This window comes from Gymnoscopelus microlampas (genome assembly GCF_963454915.1).
Source record: "Gymnoscopelus microlampas genome assembly, chromosome: 7".
Lineage (NCBI taxonomy): Eukaryota > Metazoa > Chordata > Actinopteri > Myctophiformes > Myctophidae > Gymnoscopelus > Gymnoscopelus microlampas.
The window spans coordinates 43,590,997-43,613,580 of NC_139944.1; the positions used below are offsets into that span (position 1 = coordinate 43,590,997).

The following is a 22,584-nucleotide window of genomic DNA, read 5'->3' on the forward strand; positions in this document are numbered from 1 at the left end:
TACCCAAGATTCGAACCCAGGTCCCCTGCCCTAGTGCCAACATTTATACTGCTATCTCTTGTCAACCAGTAGTGGTCCTACCCGACCACAGGATATACTTTTCTCAGAAACAGCAGGGAGACCAACTACCACCACCGTTGTTAGTTATATTGTATTAACATACTCTACCATACTGCCCTACAAAGTGCAGTAACTGCGTTTTTGGACACACCGACTGTATCCCAAAGGTCAAATTAGCCTTCGTGATTTTGGGAGATTACCAATTACCTCAAGAACAGATATACAATTAGTGTAATATCACTTATATGTAGATATCTCATTTGGCTGACCAGTTGAAACACTTTTAAACCCATTTATATATTTTTTCCATAGTTATTGCACTTTGGCTTTGTAGGGCAGCATACATTTTTGTCAAAATAGCGTGAATCACGACATTTGAGTCACATGGGAACGGTATGTTGGATCAATCAATGTGGATCTCGGACTTCATGTGGCCAACCTGTGACGTTGGTCATCTATAACGTCAATCGTCTATGACATTTCTGACGTATGACTCCAAATTTGGGCAAGGTTTCAGCCCTAAATAGAGCCTCTTTGACTTCCATTATAAGATTAAATATTTCAAAAATATAAAACATGTGCGGAAAAAAAATAAACAAGGGGAGGTACCTCTGTGGCCTATGCTGTACTGGTGGTGTGCACAAGACATTTGGCGCTGATCAGTCCAGTGGTTAGAGAGATTAACTCCGGTCACACACACAGACAGACAAACAGACAGACCCTCTCCCACGTATAAAAATAAATAAATATGGATTGCAGCCTTAATAGCATTTATGTTGGTCACTTTTCACCACTAGCCACAGGTCACCACAGTGCTGCAGGGTCTCCTATACATTACTTTAGTCTTTTACGTGTCGGCTCTGCCATTTCGTCTTTCATCAGCTTAATTTTGAGAGTATAATATTCCTCTTGAAGCTTGAGTACAGCCTCTTGTCTTCTGAGCACAGACATCTCCAAGTCCTGTCTTTCTTGCAACGGAGTGGAGCTACAGTGAGAAGAAGCCAGGTGTGATCCACTCGTGGTTGGGATGGCAGTACAAGGCATGGCGAAATTAACTGCCGAGGAACTCGAGGCTTCAGTAAAAGAAAATCTGTGTGTTGTCGGTGGAGAGGTAGAGGGCTCACTGAAGTGTGCTGAATGCATAGCAGGGGAACCGCCACATGCAGGGTGCCCGTTGTCTGTCAGAACTGAGTTCACTACCGCCGATGGTTCACCTGTTGAACGGCTGTTTTCTTCATCATCCTCATCATCATCCTCATCATCGAAGCTGTACAAAATACAAAATAAAATACAAAATAATTCTGTACGTATTGTCATTTGGTTTGTTTATTTGATTTGTAAACAAATTTAAATGTAAAACTGCTTCAGTGAAACCTCAAACCTCATACTCCGATTGGAATTCATTCTGTAAATTATAAAGTCCTGAACGTTTCAAACTTCTGTGAACTTCCTGTTTGTAATTGTTGCCCTGGGAGACAGCATAAACTATGAGGGAAACAGCTGTTGCCTCCCTAGCTACCCCGCAAATAATGTCCATAACATTATCGTTATGCTTGTTTTAAATTTTGCAAGCGATAAATCCAGACAGACACTTTATTTGTTTTATGACGGGATACGGTGAGACACTGTAAGACACTGTAACCTGTGTTGTTGCTTTTCCTGTGCAGCGCAGGACGGGACACGGCGAGACACTGTTGTTTTCCTGCATAATGCAGGACAGTTGTAAAGGTTTTACTTCTGTATACCGTTGCTCTGTATTGTTGATGCTTTTTGTTTTTCTTTTTGCCTTGAATTGCTGTACACAACAGTACTTTTTTCTTTTCCTTACTCTTTACCTGTAACTCTGTAACCTTAACTGCTGTGCGGCCTCTGGGCGACTGAATTTCCCCCGCGGGATAAATAAAGGTATCTATCTATCTAGCTCACTGGATGTTGACCAGGTTCAACAACTGTTCGTTGTCTATAATCTAGGTCTAAAGTTGCAGTGAGAAGATGTCTTACCTTTGACTGTCCATCATGTGCATGATTGACGGGTCTTTCCTATCCTGCAGCAGCCTGTCTGAATTCATCACAGAAATCACGATTTGGGTGATATGGCTGAACTGTTCAAGTGAAAGCTCTGCATCTGTGAATGAGAAATCATGTAGGAATCAGAATCATCTTCATTGTCGCATCACAGGTTTACAAGTTTCCAGAAAAAGAGAAAGAAGAAAGAGAAACTCTATAGCTTTCAAGCTATTTGAGCCTTTCTTTATGTAGCCTGGCATCGTTCTCCTTCACCAAGGCAAGGCTTCAGACAGTGCCTTTAAGGTTCATAACACACCTATTAATCACACAGCAGTTTTTTCTTACCTTCACCCAGTTGCATTTTCTGTCTTTTGATTTCTTCCCTTGCTTTTGCCAGCAGATTTTCCCATTTTTTGCTACAGTCAGACACGGTACGTTGAATCTGTGGAAAAACAGAGTTGATGGCTTGGGATATCTCTTCCCAGGCTTGCCTTTTATCCTGCGTTGACACTCCAGTGCTGCACTTTCCCCTGATCACCACTTTCCTCTCCTCCATCAACTGGGCTAGGAATATGCACTCCTGGTCGGTCCAGTTGGGCCTTCGCTTTCTAGTGGACATTGCCTCTAGTGGCAGGGGCATTATTCTGAAAGACAGACAGAATAAGTGTGTGTGTGTGTGTGTGTGTGTGTGTGTGTGTGTGTGTGTGTGTGAGAGAGAGAGAGAGAGAGAGAGAGACAGACACAATCAGAGAAACACCACTTCATCATTTTAATTGTCCCAACAAATATGCAATAATAAATAGGATTATATCCTACGGCTGGGAAATAATGGACATTCTAACCCCAGTCCAAATTGGACTGTAAAATTATATAGTTATAGGTCTACGTGTTTAAATGGTACTGTAGAAGTAGACTACACACAATCTGGGGTATTTGCTATCTCTATGAATTGAACACAGAACCACAATGGAAATAATAAGCCCTCATGGCTTTTTGTGTTATCCTTTTAGTACCATTGTACCACTGACTGTACAATTTGCAAATCTGTTAAAGTATTCAATCAATCAATCAACGCTGAAGTGTGTCTAAATTTGCCTGCCGTCGTTTTTCTAAATTATCTTCCAACTTTAGATCGACATGTATTGCCCCAAATTCATAACCACAGTGTTCAGCATGTTCAGCTACATTCTATAGACTACAAACTGAAACAATGACGAGTTATACAGTACTTCCGTATTGTCGCTAAGATAAGACATTTATGCTTAAGAGAAATTTAAAAATCTCCCCCAAGTGGGCCACCATCAAAGTGTGGCTAACAGGCTACTTAAAACAATAATCAAGACACGAGTTATCCAGATAACTGATCAACAACTTACACAATATCAATACGGCCAGGTGTAAATACACGCTGTGATACAAACTAATGTTGTTAAAATGCCTTAAGATTAAAACGTAACGTTAAGGCTTTCTGAGTCTCATATACTGTGTGTCGCAGGGAAATGACGTCCCTAGTCTTGGATCTCAAGATGGTCATCTGTCATGATAGTCTTGGATGATCTTCAAAATAGTGTTTGCACTTTCTTTCTTTTTTTGTCCGTACATCTACAAAAACGTTCAGATTTCAAGTATAAAGTGCTTACCCTATGGTTACAAATGTTACAATTATGTACGACCCCTCAAAAGTACCCGGATATTCTATGATGTTCAACAAAAAGTATTTTAATCCGATTGGTGGCCATTTTCTTCTTATGCTTTCAACCACGTGACCCTATGGGTTGGAAAGTGTATTGCACTCTGATACATTATAACTCTATGAGAAAATGGCCACCAATTGGATTAAAATGCTTTTTATTGAACAATACTGAATACACAGGTATTTCTGAGTACCCGTACATAATTGTGACATCCATGGCCATGGGTTAAGCACTTTATATTTTCAATTTGAACGTTAATGTAGATGTACGGGCCAAAAAGGGAGAAAGCTTAAACACTATTTTGAAGATCATCCAAGACTGTCATTTAATATATGACAGTCTTGTATCAAGGCTATGACGCGGTCAGCGGTGACGTGTCGCCGTGTTTACACTGTGCTGTAGGAGGAGGCAGGCTGCACACCACAGACATCATGGCTGTTGACATTACTTTACTGTTCAAAGCCAGTGTGAAAACTGTTAAAACACGAAATAAGGCGCTAGGCGTCGGCTTTGACTCTCCCAAAGGAGACGACATTCTGAAGCGGAGCAGCAACAGACCCAAGAAGAATGGCTTCTCTCCCAAGGCGAAAGAAGTGGTGAGTGAGTGTTTGCTATGCTATGCCGGGTGGCTAACTGTGTGAGCTAATACTGCTGCTAATGTTTGGCATATTCCTGTAAGTAGTAAAGTCGTATTTACTACTGTTGTTACACATGGATAAGATATTCCAGACTTTGACGTATGAACGTGTACCTTTTGTATGTCGTTGGTGCTTTAATTTAAAGTGTTGACAAGACGTGTTAATGTTAACATTCACACAAGTATGAATGAAAGGAAATTCGTGTAGTGGTCGTGGGTGGCTGGGTGCTGCACAGTGCACACACAGTACTGGGCTGGCACTTAGCTTTGGATCACAAGACGGTCATCTGATGATGACAGCCATGTTATCAGGGCTAGGTTGGCACGCTGCTCTCAGTTCTTGATCTGATCATACAAGGTGCATCAGTTTCTTTTATCTGGCTGGAAAGGTTTTATTGTAAGCATGTCGTTTATTGGGTATTATAAGAAAGACAAGGTTTGGTTAACTATTAAGGTTATCAATCAGCAATCAATGTTAAGTGTAATACTGACAGTTCTTGAATACATCTCTGATGCACCTGTCCTGAACACATCATCAGTGAGGTTACCTCCTGGGGTCATTGGCTGTTTCGGGTCTTTCAACATCAGACACCCTCGCCCAGGCGACCCAGACAGTGGCTTGTGTTGTTCAGGTGGCATTCACGTGTCCCCATGGTTCTTTGCCTTGAGATGTTCCTTTGCCTCCTTTGCTGTTCCTGTGATGTACAGTGCACATAGGGCTCTGTGGAGTGCAGTGCCCCACAAATCCTCTTCTGCCAACTTCAATGGGCATACATCTTGCCCTCTAGCCCTGTGCACGCCAGTTGATGACCAGGTGTTGGTATTTGGTCCTCTTCCTTTCATGGGCTTCCCCATGTGTGTGACTGTGTTTTTAAGCATCAAACAAAAAGTTTTGAAATTTGTGTTTTTTATACCGATGGAAGGCCTGTTTATTACTTGTTACTCAGCCGTGCTGCTGCTCATCCCACGAATGCATGTTCCTTACAAAATACAAATGCACAATTTAAAAAGGAAATACAATTCCAACAGCATAAAAGTTATTGCCAAGAAGCATTGTTACAACAGACATAGTCTAGTGTGTGTGTGTGTGTGTGTGTGTGTGTGTGTGTGTGTGTGTGTGTGTGTGTGTGTGTGTGTGTGTGTGTGTGTGTGTGTGTGTGTGTGTGTGTGTGTGTGTGTGAAAAGCATGCCTTGGAAATAATTAAATTGTCTAGCCTCACAGAACCCTGGACTCCTTGTCACATTTAAAGGAAAACCCCTAGTGCATTAGGCCCTTGTCATAGCCCTCTCCTTGGCCCTGCCTTTCTCTTTCTCCTGAAGGGGCTTTTCGCCCTGCCATTTATTTTCAATTTGCCATGTATTCTTGTGAACTGCCCTAGTGTGTTGTCCCAGTGCTTCTTTATTCAATACCGCATACAGCAGAGATGGTATGGAGTCAGCGTCGTTAGAGCTGGAGGGTTGCTACTGCTCCCACCGCTTCCCAGGATGGCATCTGTCTGAAGACCCGGATAGACAGCTCAAGTTTCCACAAAACAGAGCAATAGCACCATGTGTTCTTAACTTCTTTAGTGAATACCACATGCAGTATGAATGGCTTCTCAGTGACTCAGGATCAAGACCAAAACACTAAATGCGCCTGCCAGTGCTGCCGTGGGTTGGCATGTCAATATAATGTAGGACCGCTAGATCACAAGGTGGCCAGTGTTTAAGACAAAAAACAGCCAATGATTGCAGGTCACATAACTGATAATGCATCCATCTGCATTGCTAGACATCCGTTCAACCAAAACAACCAACCACCTAAAATTAAACTGAGAAAATAACCTTAAAATCACAGGCTCATGGCCCGGATGGCTGGCGTAACAGTCCGGGCACCTAGGCGCCAAAGTAGCTTGCCAGCGTGTCGCGGGTTCAAGTCCCCATCCCGACGGCCTTTGCTGCTGTCACTCCCCATCTCTCTCCCCATTTCCTGTCAACCTACTATCATATCATTAAAGGCATTAAAAAGCCCAAAAATAAATCTTTAAAATAAAAAACAAATCATAGGCTCAGAAGATCATATGGTAGGGTTTTTTCTAACTTTTAAACAAACATAATATGGGGAAACAATGTCAGAGTGATTTGTTCAGTCAATACACATAGTAATAAAATAAAAAGTACATAAATATGAAAACTGCACAAAATTACAGAAACGACATGTCTCTAAAATGGCAGCATTGTCCTTTAAGAAATGTACTCTATTGTGGAAAAAGTACACATAGATCATGAATGAATGAATTTATTTGGTGATAAAAAGAAGAGCACATCAGCATTTCCACAATTTACATCAGACAAAATATCACAGTGGATAAAAAGAAAACACAATGAAGCCATAAGGCTTATTTCCATTGTGGTCTTGTAAGAAAAACACAGAACGGTCACAACAGAGACAAGTACATATCACAAACTATGACACAAGTAGCAGCATTACAGTTTACTGGCAAACAGTCTACGCACCTTTACGTATTTGTAATTACTAATTTGATTTACTAACTAAAACCAGGAATGAAAGGAGGGCATAACAAACTATAAGACGCTAAACATTGTTACCATCAAGATCATCAAGATCATTTAATTATGTATTTATTGCGAGGAAGTGGCATTTGTACCTATAACTGCCGTGCTGCCTCTGGGCGACTGAAATTCCCCTGTGGGATCAATAAAGGTATCTATCTAATATTCTTCTTATTGAAGCAATTAACATTTGGTCATACTGGGTCGATGTTTTTTATTTGACCATGATGGCACCAGTTAAGCAGTCCCAGACATATAGGCAAATTCCATCTATAGGGATGAAAAATAATTAGCAAGTAATACAGTGCTTTATTAATCCTTGTGGGGAAATGTGTCCATTTTGACCCATCCTAACTATTAGGTGCAGCAGTGGTGGAAAAAGTACTCAAATGTTTTACTTAAGTAAAAGTATCAATACTGCAATGTAGAAATACTCTGTTATACTACTAAGTAAAAGTCCGAAATTAAAAATGTACTTGAGTAAAAGTACTGGTATCAAAATGTACTTAAAGTACCAAAAGTAGAAAGTACTCATTATGCAGAATGTACCATTTCACAAGTTTTCAAATGCATACAAATATTTTGAAAATAGCAGATCTACAAGCTCACAATGCGTCGCATCGCGACGCATTGTGAGCTTGTAGATCGTCTATTTTCAAATGGACGAAATGTATATAAGGCTTAAGTGGGTAATATGTTTTGTATTATATAATCAAAATCTACAAGTAACAAGTAACTCAAGTTTTCAAATAATTGTAGTGGAGTAAAAGTATAATATCTGCCTCTGAGATGTAGTGGAGTAGAAGTAAAAGTACCTCAAAATTGTAAGTACAGTACTTGAGTAAATGTACTTAGTTACTTTCCACCACTGAGGGCATTGAATGGAGTATGCCCTCAACATGCATGTCTCTCTGTTCTCACATCCTTAGTTCTTACAAAGTTACACATCCTTCTTTCAGTGGCTCCCAAACGGTGTGCCAAGGTAGGCACGCCTTTGGGATTTTGTGACAATCACACTATATTGCTAAACATACACAACTATACAAAAAGTTGTGAATATTCTTTATTTATTTACTATATCAGTACTTTGTGTGCAATCATTTCCCGAGCAAGAGGAACATTTTGAACCGTAAAACTATTTTAAACACTTTTTTTGCCAGGTTCATGGCATAATAGGCAAATATTTTTTATCTAAATTTGTATTTATTTATTGTTAATTATTCATTATTTTCACAATTAAAATAAAAACAGTGGAAATAGCCAATCTAAGCTCACATCGTGTCGCATCGATGCATTGTGAATTTGTGAGCAGCTATTTTTGTTATGAATACAGGTGTGCCTTGAGATTTTGACTTGCCCATTGGTGTGCCTTGGGAATACAAAGTTTGAAACTTTTGAAACTGCTGTATGTCACACATTCAAACCCTGTATATATAGCCGTTGGACGAATAGGGAAAATAGCCGATCTGCAAGCTTGTAGATCTGGCATTATTTTTGAAGAGTTTCGAAAATCTTTTCCTATAACGACATGCCCAAAAGAGGGACGCCACCGTGCACTAATTTATACTTTAAAAAATGTTCGCGATCTACAAGCTCACAGCACATCACATCGTGACGCATTGTGAGCTTGTAGATCTGCTATTTTTGCTACTTTTGCCTAATGACATGCCCAATTTGTCTAGTAAGGCACACAGCATTAGTGATTACTGATTATTCACTTGCAAGAAATGTACGTGAATATATTTAAGAATAAGTTGAGATTTCTGTTGAAATACGGAGCCGAGTGAGAGACTCCAGTCAAATAAAAAGCTCAGCTGCATGTAGCATGTTCCACTGCCGTGAAGCCAGAGGTCATTGACCTGGCATGATGAATATCATGTATGGATAATCCAAACGATCTCATGTTAGGCGAGAAGCCAAAACCCAAGCCTTCCGGTCGGCTGTTGGTCGGTTAATATTATCTTCAACGTAGGCTAAACTGTGTTAGCTATCATCAGCTATAGAGCCCGCAAAATCATTTCTCCCAGTTTCATTTTTTTTTCTTTCTCACCATAATTGTATTTGGTATATCCAAGAAACAGAACGGAAGTTCATATGGGTTCACTATTATCGTTGTCAGTTCGAGACCATCTACTAAGAAACCCTTCAAAGCCACCTTGAAGAACTACTCTACGTCTCCCTAAGGACATCAGAACTTTTAAACCATACCTGATGCCTCCGCCCCAAAGTCTGCGGCCGACATGGGCCCAGTTCACAGCAGCTGTGCAACAACCAGGCTTTTGTTATGTCCTCTGCACCCCTGTTGCATTGATATTAGAAATGGTGGTTTAATAAAAGCAAGGATGCTGATTCAAAGAAACTCAAACCTAGCCTGTGGTGCCTGCCCTCTCCACTCCTCCCCCCTACCGCTGTCTCCCTTGTGCCGTCGATATCATCTCCAACCATCTCGGTGAACCAGCGTTTGGAGAAATTGAAATTGCAACTTTGGAATGTCCTGACTGCTTACAGTTATGTTGTGGTTTTCGCCCACTCTCTCCCCTTCCAAGTAACTATCCGTTCTCTCTCCCTGCACAACTTGAGATAGGCAGCTTTTTTTTTTTGGTGCAAGCCCTCTCTCCTCGCATGTATGATTCCATAAACATGCTGCAATAACATTTTCTTTCGGCTCTCGAACAATTTCTTGGGGAAAGCCGATCCTCCCAAGAGCCAGTGATTAAAGGTGGAAGATCAAAACAGAGAAAATATTAAATTAGGTCCCCAGTAACAATGTTGACGGCCCGGTGCCTAATGCACAACAGATGTGGGTTGCCCTTCAAGACATGCATAACTCTTTTCAAGTTCCCACCGACACTCCACACAAATAGATAAAAAATAAATAGAAAAACATCAAAGTAAACAAATATAATGTGGCTTATATGTGTCTTTTTTTCCTCTAAAAATGTAGGCTAGCTCAGTGAGCAAGTAAATGTCACATCTTTAGAACCAATCCAAAAAAAAAGCCTTGATTGACTAATAAGAGGGCCAGTGTTTGCAGAGCGGGGCTTGGTCAGGGGAATCTTTTACCTCATAGGGGTCGGTTTGGGGCACTGTGATCTCCATTTCACCGTTCACCTCCTTTCTCTCCACAGCATGCTGCCCTTCTCGTGTTTAAATAGAGGAGGTCGCCTCAAAATTGTTAAATTGTGTGTAGAAAATAGCGCTTGGCTCCCCACTGTGCCTTCAGCACTGGTATTCCTAAATTGGCTCCTTCTCACAGAGTTTTCTTTGAAACCCTGAAAAGTGTGGCGATCGGCCAGCACTCTTAAGTATGCGCTGTTAGGAGCTTTTCTACCATACAGCACGTTTCAAATGAAAACGATAATCCTGTATACTCTCAAAAATGTACCGTAGCTTGAATTTGAAAGGTTTGGTTCATTTGGAATATTTCATGTGTGGAAACATGTAAAAAAGAATCACCACTTTAGCCCTATTTTATACATAGGCTATTTGAACATAGCTGATCTACAAGTTTGTAGATTGTAGACATTTCTTTCTACAAAATTAATATAACATTTTAGAATTTCTAAATAGACATGCCTGGGTTAATGTGGTTAAAGCACTATTTGAGTTGATCCGAGGCAAATGTTTATGTGGATTAGCCTAAATCACATAGGCGTGCAGAGTGCCAAATGTACTATAACCTGTAAAAGGCTGTAAATGAACTGCTTTGAAGTAAGCTGAGTTGAAGCCTAAACTGTAAATTCATAGATGGCTTTAAAAAGTTGGTGGTAAAATGGAAAGCGCTAATTGTTTAACAAGTTATTATTGGCACATGGTTTACTGCTGCCACGACAGCAACCAGACCAGAAGCAATACGGCAGTATAGGCTAATTTAAGAGAAATCATTAATGTCAGTCTGACCTCATGCTATCTTGCTGTTATTCAGGTACTCTATCAAAAGTATGTATTAACTCATCTCCAATATGCTCGCTTGGCCTACCTGGTAAAAAAAAAGCAGCCGAGGCTTAACTTATTCAATAGATATGTTAAATTAAGAGATCACATGATACTACTTTAGGTTATAGAAGAAAATAAATAAGTTAAAGCGTATGCTATAATACTCATGAGACATTATGCTATGATATGATTGTGGACAGATTCCTGCTGAATCCTAAACTATGACAACAGTCACAGTGTATAACTGTGTAACTGCGTTATTTCTCTAAACCTTACTTATGAAGTCAGCACTGAAAAGTCAAACGTGCAATTGTCTTCCCATCACAAAGATGCACAAAAAAACCTCTTCTTTTGTTGGCCCATAGCCTAAATCACAAACTGCAACTGTGCGTGTGCATAGTTCGAGGCATTGAAAAAGTCATCCTCGCATAAGCAGAACCATTTAGGCCGTGACTATTCAGACCCGGGGAGGGTACTTTTACCATCAGGTTGCCATTTTCAGGGATTATCCTGGACTGAATGTGCTGCTAAACGCTCTCTTTACCAGTTGTCCTAATCTCCGGACTGTTTTCCCACAAAGACCTGGCAAATTGAATTTTGAAGCATCTGCAACCAGGACCGATTTCCCTTGCAATAAAACAGGAACAGTGCATGTTTCATTAAAATGAAAACTAATAGAAGGAAGAATAAGTCCTTAAACACAGGTCAGTGACTATATGTCACTTTCTGAATAAAGAGATGAACACCAGATACTTTGCAGACTAAACAGTTTAACTGGAACAAAAATAGAGCTCAGGTTCATAGACGCACAAGACTAAATCATATTAATGTGTGGATCAAAAATTACTGTGAGGTTGTGGTTGTGTTGATGCGTTCTGTGAGGCTTGATTAGGTCTATATTTGCAATCAGTTACATTTTACAAATAAATCTAAACACAGATTTTCCACCGATTTTCCCAGTTGACAAGTTAATTTTAAATGAATGTTTGGAGTCTAGAATGGATATGTTATATTCTGAAGTGTGAAAAACTTATGGACTATACATTTCATATTGTCACCTTGGCTTGTAAATAAGGAAAACCAGACATTGGAATTCTTTAAATCCTCAAAAGAAAACCACTGTGATGTTCTGGCCTGTTAGTGTGGAGTTCAACATACAACATCTAGATTAAAGGAATTGGTTAAGACGATTGTTTAAAGAAATAACTGGCTTCAAAGTCAAATAGCTTTAGAGCTTGCTTGCCTACGAGGTACAGACTCCCAAGTCTTGTTTCCCCTGCTTTCAATTGAGTGTTACAATATTGTTAGCATCCATGAGTCCAACAGCTGAGAAGTCTTTGTTGTCCAGGCACACTCATTGCTTCTGGTTGCTATGTCTGTGTCTCAAATGATGTGGCTTTGTTCAAACCAGAAGAAAGTATTACAAAAAACAATCAACATGTTGTTTTAAATCAGTGATGTGAAGAGCTTGCATGCACGATGCATTTGGTTTCTTCTGGCTTGTTTTTCGAGCTGTTTAGCTTTGGTCTCCACTTCATTTCGCCAAATATAAAAGTTGAGAATCATGAGAAAATGTTCCTACTGTGGACAAATCCAGTCCTGTAGGCTACATCATTTATACCCATCATAATCAGTGTAATAGTTAAGGAGACTGATTACTTGCTTAAAATTGTTAACAAACATGAGTCACTGCTTAGTATTATTCATTTTCCAGTACAAATCTAAACACTTACTACAACTTAAATCTTCAGCAAAATGTGAAAGGCCCTATAAGATTCCCAGACACTAATGGGTGCTGCCATTTGTTTATTGTGATGACGTACACCAAATGCACTTTAAAAAAAAAAGATAAAACTGAAACCTTTAAAGACAGGCGTAAACATGGTGATTGGTGATAAAAATCAACAGGCACCATAGATCTCTCCTGTTAAGTGTTTCGTTATCAGGCCTCACATGTAAAAGCAGATCGGGATCTAGAGGGTGTGTGCCGAGTCCCTAAACCTGAACAGCGGCCGGGCGGTTGTTGGTTACATGTATTTTAGCTAAATAATGAGCCCGTCCAAGCTCCTCAAAAATCTGCAAGCTATGCCATTTCTCTTTTCTGCCTTGTAATAATCCATCTGATGGTTTGTTTGGACTCCACCAGGGTAGGAGGGAGGACGCTGGAGGGAAGGAGAAAGTGAGGAGGTGAAGTGGGGGTCCTTGATGTTGATGAGATTAGATGTAGCCCGGCAGACTGTCTCCTTCTGCCTTCACTGCAAGCCCTCTCACACACGTACACAGTTACATATTTGTGTGTGTGTGTGTGTGTGTGTGCATGTGTGTGCACACGCATGCACATATATATGTACACACACGCGCACACACACACACACACACATACATAGGGTGAGTCACAAGCACAGGGCCACCCCCTTCTTCATTGTTGAGGAATTACTCGCTCTTTAGGGTCTTAAGTTACAAGAGCAATTGATCCCTCTGACCCCCTGCAAACCCTTGAGGTTGCGCTCGCAATCTGAGCTCCAATGTATACACATAGGAGACAGCTCAACCCCCAGAGCAGCACTTTCACATGTTGTTCCCGTCTCCACTGGTTTGGAGTCCCATTCAACACTTTTCATCACTGTGGACTTAGCACTGCCTGCTGGTCAGACAGGTGTAGTGCGCACACACCTACAGTATACATACGTGTCTGTTGAGAGTACTGTACATCTTATGAGCTTATAGGCTTGTGGTCTACCACTACATTCATGTTTTAAATATAGATTGCAGTAAAGATAAATTAGTCACTCTAGACTGTGAATGTCAAGATTAAATTCTACTTTGTGGCAGAGCTACGAAGGCCTTAAAAAAGTGGGTCGGGGCAAATGAGTGAAAGACTTAAAATTGTACTCTTCCATGAAGTTTGTTTTTGTCCTGCAATTTAAAGGTTCATTACTTTGCAAGTGGAATAATGGGATTGGTTATACTTGAGGGTGGTGTTTATTCCAGTATATGACAGTATTTGAATAGCTGTTGCTAATTCTTCAGACGCCAAAAGCTTCTTCTTAACGTATTAAAAGGCATACTGCGAGAAGAAACTTTGCATGAGGCTTTAGGGTTTAAGGACCGTTTTTGCTTTATTTAGGTAGGCTAGTAGAGACTTACAGAGGGAAGGACATGCAAGATGCAACACAGGTTTCCAGACAGAATGAAACTATGGATGTTGCGTTTATGTGGTCACTGTCGTGTCAGCTACCAGCAGCGATGCAGGTAGATTTGTGACATTTTCATTTGCAACAAACTTCCATGTTCCCTACTTCCCTTTTAACTTCTTTTAGTGACCAAAAGGACATTTAGTGTCCATTATAGGACCTTCTGGAGCCCACTTGAGTTTCTGTCCAGTGAAATGTCACACAACACAATCTTTTCTCTTTTTTTTTGTTACAGCCATTTAATGGCGAGAAAAGTTTCTGTCTCTTGATCCGTCTACAAGTGCTCTCAACAACAATTAACTTGTGACCTCTCATAATTGTATTATTGCAAAGTCCCAGGCTTGCTTCAACAGCCTGACTTAACATATGCCCCAAAGCCGTGCCATATATCATTTGATTGCTTTCTAAGCAATGAAGAGGGCTACATTTCTAGCAAATTGCTTGTCTCTGTTTATCTTGACACCTTATTTGAGTAAGCAAAAAGCCTGTCACCTTTCAAACGTCATCTTTAATAAAACATTTTTTTTTCTCAGGTCACCGCAACTCTCAGAATTTTTAGACACAATTAGAGGGCTGGGTCCAGGTTACTCCTTTACAACCGAGGCAATTTGATAATTAGGGTTGTTAGACTCAAAAGACGTGAAGGTTGAAGACGGCGTCGTTATGCTATCAAAATAGTCTCCCACGCTCATGGGGTCCCTGTCACAGTCAGATCCATTGTGTCATTCTTTCAATCCCTACCCTGTCTAAACTCTGTCTTCCAGTGGCTCCAACAGACCCTGCTGTGTGCGTTTTCATGCACACTTCTGCCCTGCCAGCAGACCTCTGTGGACAGGGAAGCAATTTGGCCTTTTTCAGTGTTTGACCGAATTACAGGAGCAAATATTGGATTGAACGTAGTTTCCTCTCTGGTTTTCTTACACACACACACACACACACACACACACACACACACACACACACACACACACACACACACAGTACATTTTCCCTGTGATAAATGGTAACGGATCATGAATTTCAGGCTTATTAGAGATTGCTCTGTCAGAGCTCTGTGTGGAGCAGCTTATAGTTTTATTTACTCAAGCTATTTGACAAGGAAATTGCCGGTTTGATTTCGGTATGTCCTGTAGTAAATGAATTGTCAAAGGTAAACATTCAGAATGCACCCAGATAGATGGACATGGCTGCCTGACACAGTCAATAAATACAAAATCATACATTTAAGCCTTATTCATACCTCGACTTATGATGGTGTTGCTCGCCAAACATAACTAAATAAGTGGGGTGATGCATTTTAGGTGAAGGTAGCCGGGACAAACTAGCATTCTGTCTTTTTTGTGTGTGTTTACAAACTCATCTGAGAGTTTATTATGCCATGTTGACATGTCTACTGAAGCAGAACCATAGACATGACATTCTAAAAATAGTCATGCTGCAGTGCACACTCATTAATATGAAAGAAAACGTTCATGTGTTGCCTCTTCTCTGTTCATCCTGGCAGATCACAAACATCACCAAACTGAAAGACTTCCTGCTGCAGCACAGGAAAGACTATGTGAACGCCGGAAGGTAAGCCTCTCCTCCAATCACCTCTTAAAGGAGTAGTTCACCCAAATAATTACTTATTTTCTCTCAATTACACACCCCATGAAGCATTGAATTCATAGAGATTTTTTTGTTTTTGTCGCATTTTTGTCGCATCCATAATTTGATTACCGGTGGAAAGATGCTGATGTATCCGGTGGGAGACTCAAAGTAGACTCTTTGAGTCTCCTACCAGAGAGACCGCCGGTCATCAAATGATTGGCTTAGGAATGCGACAAAAACAAAGACATCTCCATGAATTCAATGCTTCATGGAGTGTGTAATTGATAGAAAATAAGTAATTTGGGTGAACTACTCCTTTAAAACCTTCGTGTTTTTCCTCTGCATTATTGTGACTGAAATATTCTGCTTAAACATTTAAACCCTATATACTTCGTTGTATATAAAATAGCGAAAGTAGAGGATCTACAAGCGTTACAGTGCAAGCTTGTAATGTTCACTGAATGTTCGACTGTTCTCGCCAAACTTTCATACATTTTTGCCGAATGTTTGCCTCTTCATGACATGCCCAGAATAGGGAATCTAGGGTTCACACATGGTTAAAATGGACGTGACGATGTGAAAGTGCAAAGGCTACGGGGCAGGGCGTTGGTGGCTTCTGGTGATAATTGGTCTGGTTGGTGAGGCGGTCAGGAGGAGGGCCAGCCAAACCTGTGACTACAGGGTTATATCGTAGACTCCTCAGGGTTTATCTAGGATAATTGAGGTATGTGTGTGTGTTCTTGTGTCAGTGTTGTGGGGGCTGGCTGCTGGCACAAGGTCAACAGCGAGTAGGGTGGTCTGACTCTGAAGCAGCAAGCTCCAGTCTAATTGTCTGGAATAATTGAGCTGCAACCAAGTGAAGAGCAAATCATGCCTGAGACTAATCCTGGCCTTCCTCTCCTCAAGGCCCCTCTGTGTGTGGGTGTGTATATGGGTGTGGGTAGTATTGGCATGTTTTTGTTAAGAGTGTTGATAAAACAGAATAGATTAAGTAAACACTCCACGTGCAAATGGGCGGAGTGGACTGTTCTCTACGGGTAAGGAAAGGCGTCGAGCCACCCTCGGCGGTACTCATTTAAATGTCGACTCCTTTTCTTTCATCATCTCCTCATTAGCCATAACAAACTCCCAATCTTGTGACGTGATCCACTCCATCTGACTTATGTCCCCGTCTAGTTATTATCAACTTAAGATATCTTACATGAATTAAATACACGTTTACAAAATAACATAAATACATACATACATACATACATACATAAATAAATAACTCAAAGAAATAAATATAATCACCCTAAATCTAGCCTCGATTTTAAACCTCTAACCTAACACAAAATAAAGTACATCAAAGTCCTAAATATTCGCTATTCTAATCTAACAAAACATGGCTTCATACAAAAAGCTGGCTTCCGTGGTCCATTGCTTTCACATTACAAGATGACTACGTAGACTCAAAAACCTAACTAATACAGAGAACACTAATACAGAGAACAAAACAAAGTGCATGTGTGGGTAGTCAGCATTACTGCTAATGCTGCCAGAGACCACAGGTGTTTGAAGGCCTGAAGAAAAGGCCTTCAGAAGAAAAGCTACCTAGGAATGTGTTGCAAGTTTTGTCACTTTCTTTGAACCAGTGGGTAACCTTTATGAAAACAAACACAGTGCTGCTAAAAAAAAGTTAGGCTACAGCGGGAAATAATTTAGTAAAATGCAACGGGGACATTTGTTTGCCATAAATCACATTTCATCACCGCCTTGTAAGTTTTTATTGCTATCATGGACACCACATAATCACTTACTGTCATTTGGCTAACACTATCGGACATGGCGCACACTGCACGCGTCCACCGCCAAGTTCACAAAACTCCCACGCGCATTTCTTTGTCAACATAGCCATTAGTCATGATGTGAGCTCTGATTTCTCTTCATTTGGTTCATGAACAGGGTATAGGATTTCCACAGCCTTCGTTGGGGGGGGGCGACAATTTACTTCGATTTCATGCCAGGAAAAAAATACAACCCACGCTAATAGGCCTACTTAAGCTCTGCAGCCTATTCTCACCATATGTGGTTGAGTGAGCTGTGTCATTGTATCATTGGAGTCCAGAAAAAGGACTTTCTCAACTTCATGGGAATGACAGAGCAGAAAGTATTATTGGAGAAACAATGCATACTCTCTGCTAAATGCCTGAAATGGTACAATTGTAATTTTAACAAGTGATTCTTACTCAATATTGGGGTGAATTGAACCTTTTATGTAAGTCACCACCAGATGTTAAAACACTGTTGTTATTATAAATGTGTTCACAGTCTCATCTCATCAGACCTTACTCATATGACGGACAGCGAACGAGACCAGATAGACCAAGACGCTCAGATCTACATGAGAACCTGCTCTGAAGCTATCAAACAGCTACGTCTTGAAGGTACCGTATGTGTGTGTTTTACTATAGCTATGTTTAGATATGGATACCGTTAACATTTTCGGCAAACTAATTAACAGAAGTTGCCGGCATAGGCAATAGGAGAGGGGTTCTCCCATGACCTATTTTCCTGTACAGTTTGTGGTATGTACCGTTCTCATTCTTGGCGGAATAGTCGAGTACAGTGCCTGCTACTCACGTGAGAAACCCCTTATCTCCATATTTGTAAATTAACGCCCTACTTGATCATACTACAGCGTCACACAAAAGCATCAAAAGTAGCAGATCTGCAAGTTTGAAATGCGGTGCGTAGCGCCGCGTTCGGAGCTTGTAGTTCTGCTGCTTTTGCTGTTTTTGAATTTGAATCCTGAAAAGTAACAGTTTTGGACATACAAGGTTTCTACCCGACTGAGATATCTGTTACTGTGGTCTTTCCAGCTGAGAAGCAGGTGTTATCAGCTCAGGTAAAGGAGCACAGAGGAGCAGTCTTGGACCTTGTTGAGATGTATCTGAAAGGTAAGTTCCTGTCACTTCTCACACTAAAACACACTCCCCTAACTGTCAAATGTCATATTCTCTATGGGAAATTATATTACATTATATTAGAAATCACTATGTTTTCCTGAGATTAACCACATGAACCATAGTGTCCCTATTCTGGTCATGTCATTGGCGAATATTCTGCGAAAATAGCAGATCTACAAGATCTAGAAGACACTTAATGAGCTTATAGTTTGGCTATTTTCAATGAAGAGATTTGGTGTAGAGGGGACAAAAGGTAGGGGCCAAGTATAATTTAGATCCCTGGAGGACCCCGGTCAACAAAGTACAGTAGGGTTTAATTGGTTAAATAACTGAAATCACCTTTAATATTTACATGTATCTCTTTGTTGTTTTTAAGGAGTATGTAAGCTGTACTCTGAGCAGAGAGCGATAAGGGTCAAGAGAGTGGTGGACAAGAAGAGACTGTGAGTATTCACATTGCCCAGCCAGTCACTGCTCACTACACACAAACAATAAACCCAGTACTGTAGCTCATCCTCATGTATGGAGTCAACACAGGTTACAACTAAATGTGAGCAAGTAACATTAAGTTGCACTAGCAGAAATACTTTTGCATGCCATGCAAATCTTTGTCTTAGGAGTAATCATGCAAATGCACATTTTGTTTACACTAACAAATGGTTGGGTGGTTTTAGGTCAAGACTACAAACGGATCACCACAGTAAGAGTACAGAGAAGAGTCCCCAGGTGGAGAACACAGAGGAGAAGGGAGCAAAAGAGGACAACTCTGGTATGCTAGCTGCTATATTGTATATATCTTCATTTGCATTTGTACTTTTATATATATTTTTGAGATTTTTTCTGTGTACACATTTTATTTTTAATATCTTGTTATTCATTGTAATACACCTACCTACACATTAATCGTATGTGCAAATTTAAATTACCCGCAAAATCATTCAGATTTTCCATTCCAGCTTTTCAGATCCTACAAAAGTCTTAATTTATACTTGGTCTCGAGCCAGTGTCGCATGGCAAAAATAGACAGACTGTGACACGTTGTGAGCTATAAGTATAAATCAGGCTTTTTGTGTTTCCTCAAATGAGTGAACACCTGAGAATGTGTGAACACAGCAAAATCCTCAGTGTTAGTTTAAAATGTAAAAACCTTTTTATAGGTCAACACACTCGAGAGTGAAATCATCACTGAGGATTTTGATGTGCACCTGAGAACAATTACAAGTGATTGCAGTTAACAACTGAGCGATTTATTAAGCGAAAATACAGTGAGTGAGTGAGCGAGCATTGCTGTTATTGATGGAAACGTGTTCACGTGGTCCACTTTCTCTTCTTGTAGAGAGGGGAGTGTCTGAGGTCCTGGACAACAGCGTCAACCTGTGGGAGGAGGGCAAAGTGGAGGATGAGCTCTCTCCTGAGGAGATCCAGATGGTGCGGAACTTTATCATAAATACAAGATACACAATTGTTACTGGTCCTGATAAATCTGTTCTATCCTATTGAGTTTAGAATATGCAGTGCAGATCCACAGGTTGCAGGTTGTCACATGTACAGAATTTACTTGCACAGTACAACCCCCTGGGGACCAAATGAAATGCATTGAAATTCCAGTTTTCTTTTCTTTCGATTAGCACTAGATAAATCGGAAGTTCCAAAAATAATACAATCAATTGAATATATATCAGCTCATTTTGTTAATTGCTACAGTGGAGTCTGTAGGAATCTAGAGGGTTGAGATAATTGCTCTCAAGTATTAACAGTGTGGCAATGATACTTTAATATTATTGCAGTTGAGTACATTTGAGTATTATGTAAATGTGAAATATCTTATTGCATAACTTTGTTCTTAATTCCTCATCATGTTATTCCTTTCTAGTTCGAACAGGAGAACCAGAGGTTGGTTAGTGAGATGAGCAGTCTGGTGGATGAAGTTAGGTGAGAATCTGTCAGCAGAAATATTACTCAACCTTTTCTTAGCAGTATAACCAGTTGTTAACAGATGTCATATTCCTTCCATGACCTTTTATCCATCCACGTTCCTGTAGGCACATCGAGGGGAAGGTTGTAGAGATCTCCCGACTCCAGGAGATCTTTGCTGAGAAGGTCCTTCAACAAGTGAGTTGAGTCCCTCCCATCTATTTTGTATTGAATCTGCATAGCAAAAATGTAGCTAGGGATGGGATGGGACGTTAATCCTGTACTTCAAGAAGAAGTCACTTTCCATTTAGGACTAAATAACAAGTTTAAAATAACTCATCTAAATCATTGAAATTATTAAAATGTATTTATATTATAACACATACAAGACTCTAGCAATGTTATACACTCATGCTGTTTTTCAGTGACTGTCAGCAGACAAACACACTCACAGACACAGTGACAGACCTTCTTCTAGACAGCTAACCTCCTACAGAGCCATGCCTGATCACACATACCTAGTGCGCGCATGCACATAAACCGTAAACACAGGTAGAATGTCCTAAAGTGTTTACACATTTTCTCCCTTGACAGGAAACGGAGATCGACAGCATTCACCAGCTGGTTGTGGGCGCTACAGAGAACGTCAAAGAAGGCAATGAAGATATACGAGAGGTATTTACTGCTTTCTGTTAGCCTAGCTATTGTTGTATTTCTATTTAATATTCTATCCAATTCCATGCATTCATTTTCTATCCAGCCTCATGTCAGATAGTTAACGTGTCCACTATAATCGATAGTTGCAGCCGTGTTTTTCATGAATCTCATTATGTCTCAAGGCCATCAAAAACAACGCCGGATTCCGTGTGTGGATCCTCTTCTTCCTGGTCATGTGCTCATTCTCTCTTCTTTTCCTGGACTGGTACGACAGCTAACCTTGTCAAAGCTTCAAACCACGGGAAGAGGGATCCATCCAGCATTGGCCCTCATTGGTTTGCATCCAGAAGTAGTGAACTCGCTAAGACTAAATGTTGTTATGGCGGCTGACTGGCTGTACACAATGGACTAGGAGGAATGGAATGGATATCTCCAGGGGTCAAAGGGTCATTGTTTCTCTTATCATAATGATTTGGAGTGAAAAGTAATCCCAGTCTAGTGCTTTCCAGCAGTCTTTGTGAACAATGGCAACTTTCATCCACAGGAGGGCAGTGTCAAACGCTTGATGTACATCAAAGCATGCTATTGGCCTTTGTCTGTGTCAGTGGAGAATCAGTGTATTCCTATCACTAAAATGACTGACAATTGATTAACAGATAACATTTTTCCTTGTCCGGCTCTTAAAAGTAAATCTCGGAACTGTTTGTTGTCGACTTAAATCCACTAAAGTATACTGTGTATACTTGCATTGTGGTGACAAACATGTTTTTAAGTACTTTACTTTTTTAAGTACTTTTTTTAAGTACAGTGTTATTTGTTTATTTAATCACTTTCAACCTGGCATCCCTATTTTGGACATTATACTGCAGGTGAAAATGTAAAAAGAAATCTACAAGCTCATAACACATCACATTGTGACGCATTGTGAGCCTGTAGATCTGCTATTTTTACTATTCATCATATGACTAAGTAAGTATATAGGACTTATGTGGGTAAGTGCATGATAGACGTGTTGTGTCCTGCAATCACTATTATGTTCAGTCACAGAGAAAGACTTTGTTTCCAACCAGCCCTACTGTAACGACTTGCACTTTTTACTCAAATAATAAACTAATGCTCTTAGTGAACTTTTGCGTTTTATCTTCATTCTGTCTTTGAAACTCACAGGATACTACTTCATAACAGTTCCTGTATTTTTACATAAAGTCTCCAATATATCCAGATAACAAGATGGTTGTTGAAAAGCTTCCACTTGCCTTCAGAGTTATCTGTAAATCAGAAAGTTTGTTTTCAGGGAGTAAAACTAGACTACACTGCAGATATTTTTTGATTCACAGCTCACTTATATTCCTGCCTGAACGTTCAAGGATTAATATATATTCCAGTGAAAGGAG

The 22,584-nt window shown here is 40.2% G+C and overlaps 2 protein-coding genes across 2 annotated transcripts; one reads left to right on the forward strand and one right to left on the reverse strand.

Moving 5' to 3' along the window:
- Positions 1–369: 369 nt before the first annotated feature.
- Positions 370–3,551, reverse strand: LOC311048363 (uncharacterized protein). The gene is made up of 4 exons (XM_084061612.1): positions 3,444–3,551; positions 2,413–2,711; positions 2,062–2,185; positions 370–1,327 (listed from the first exon to the last, which is right to left on the reverse strand). Exons 2-4 carry the CDS (start codon positions 2,705–2,707, stop codon positions 895–897), a joined length of 852 nt encoding a protein of 283 aa, XP_083917738.1. The 5' UTR covers positions 2,708–2,711; positions 3,444–3,551; the 3' UTR covers positions 370–894.
- Positions 3,552–4,172: 621 nt separating this feature from the next.
- On the forward strand, positions 4,173–22,304 carry stx18 (syntaxin 18). Its single transcript, XM_084061528.1, has 11 exons — positions 4,173–4,357; positions 15,586–15,653; positions 17,982–18,097; positions 18,533–18,610; positions 18,996–19,062; positions 19,294–19,388; positions 19,956–20,047; positions 20,493–20,551; positions 20,662–20,731; positions 21,128–21,208; positions 21,373–22,304. Exons 1-11 carry the CDS (start codon positions 4,193–4,195, stop codon positions 21,466–21,468), a joined length of 987 nt encoding a protein of 328 aa, XP_083917654.1. The 5' UTR covers positions 4,173–4,192; the 3' UTR covers positions 21,469–22,304.
- Positions 22,305–22,584: the final 280 nt, after the last annotated feature.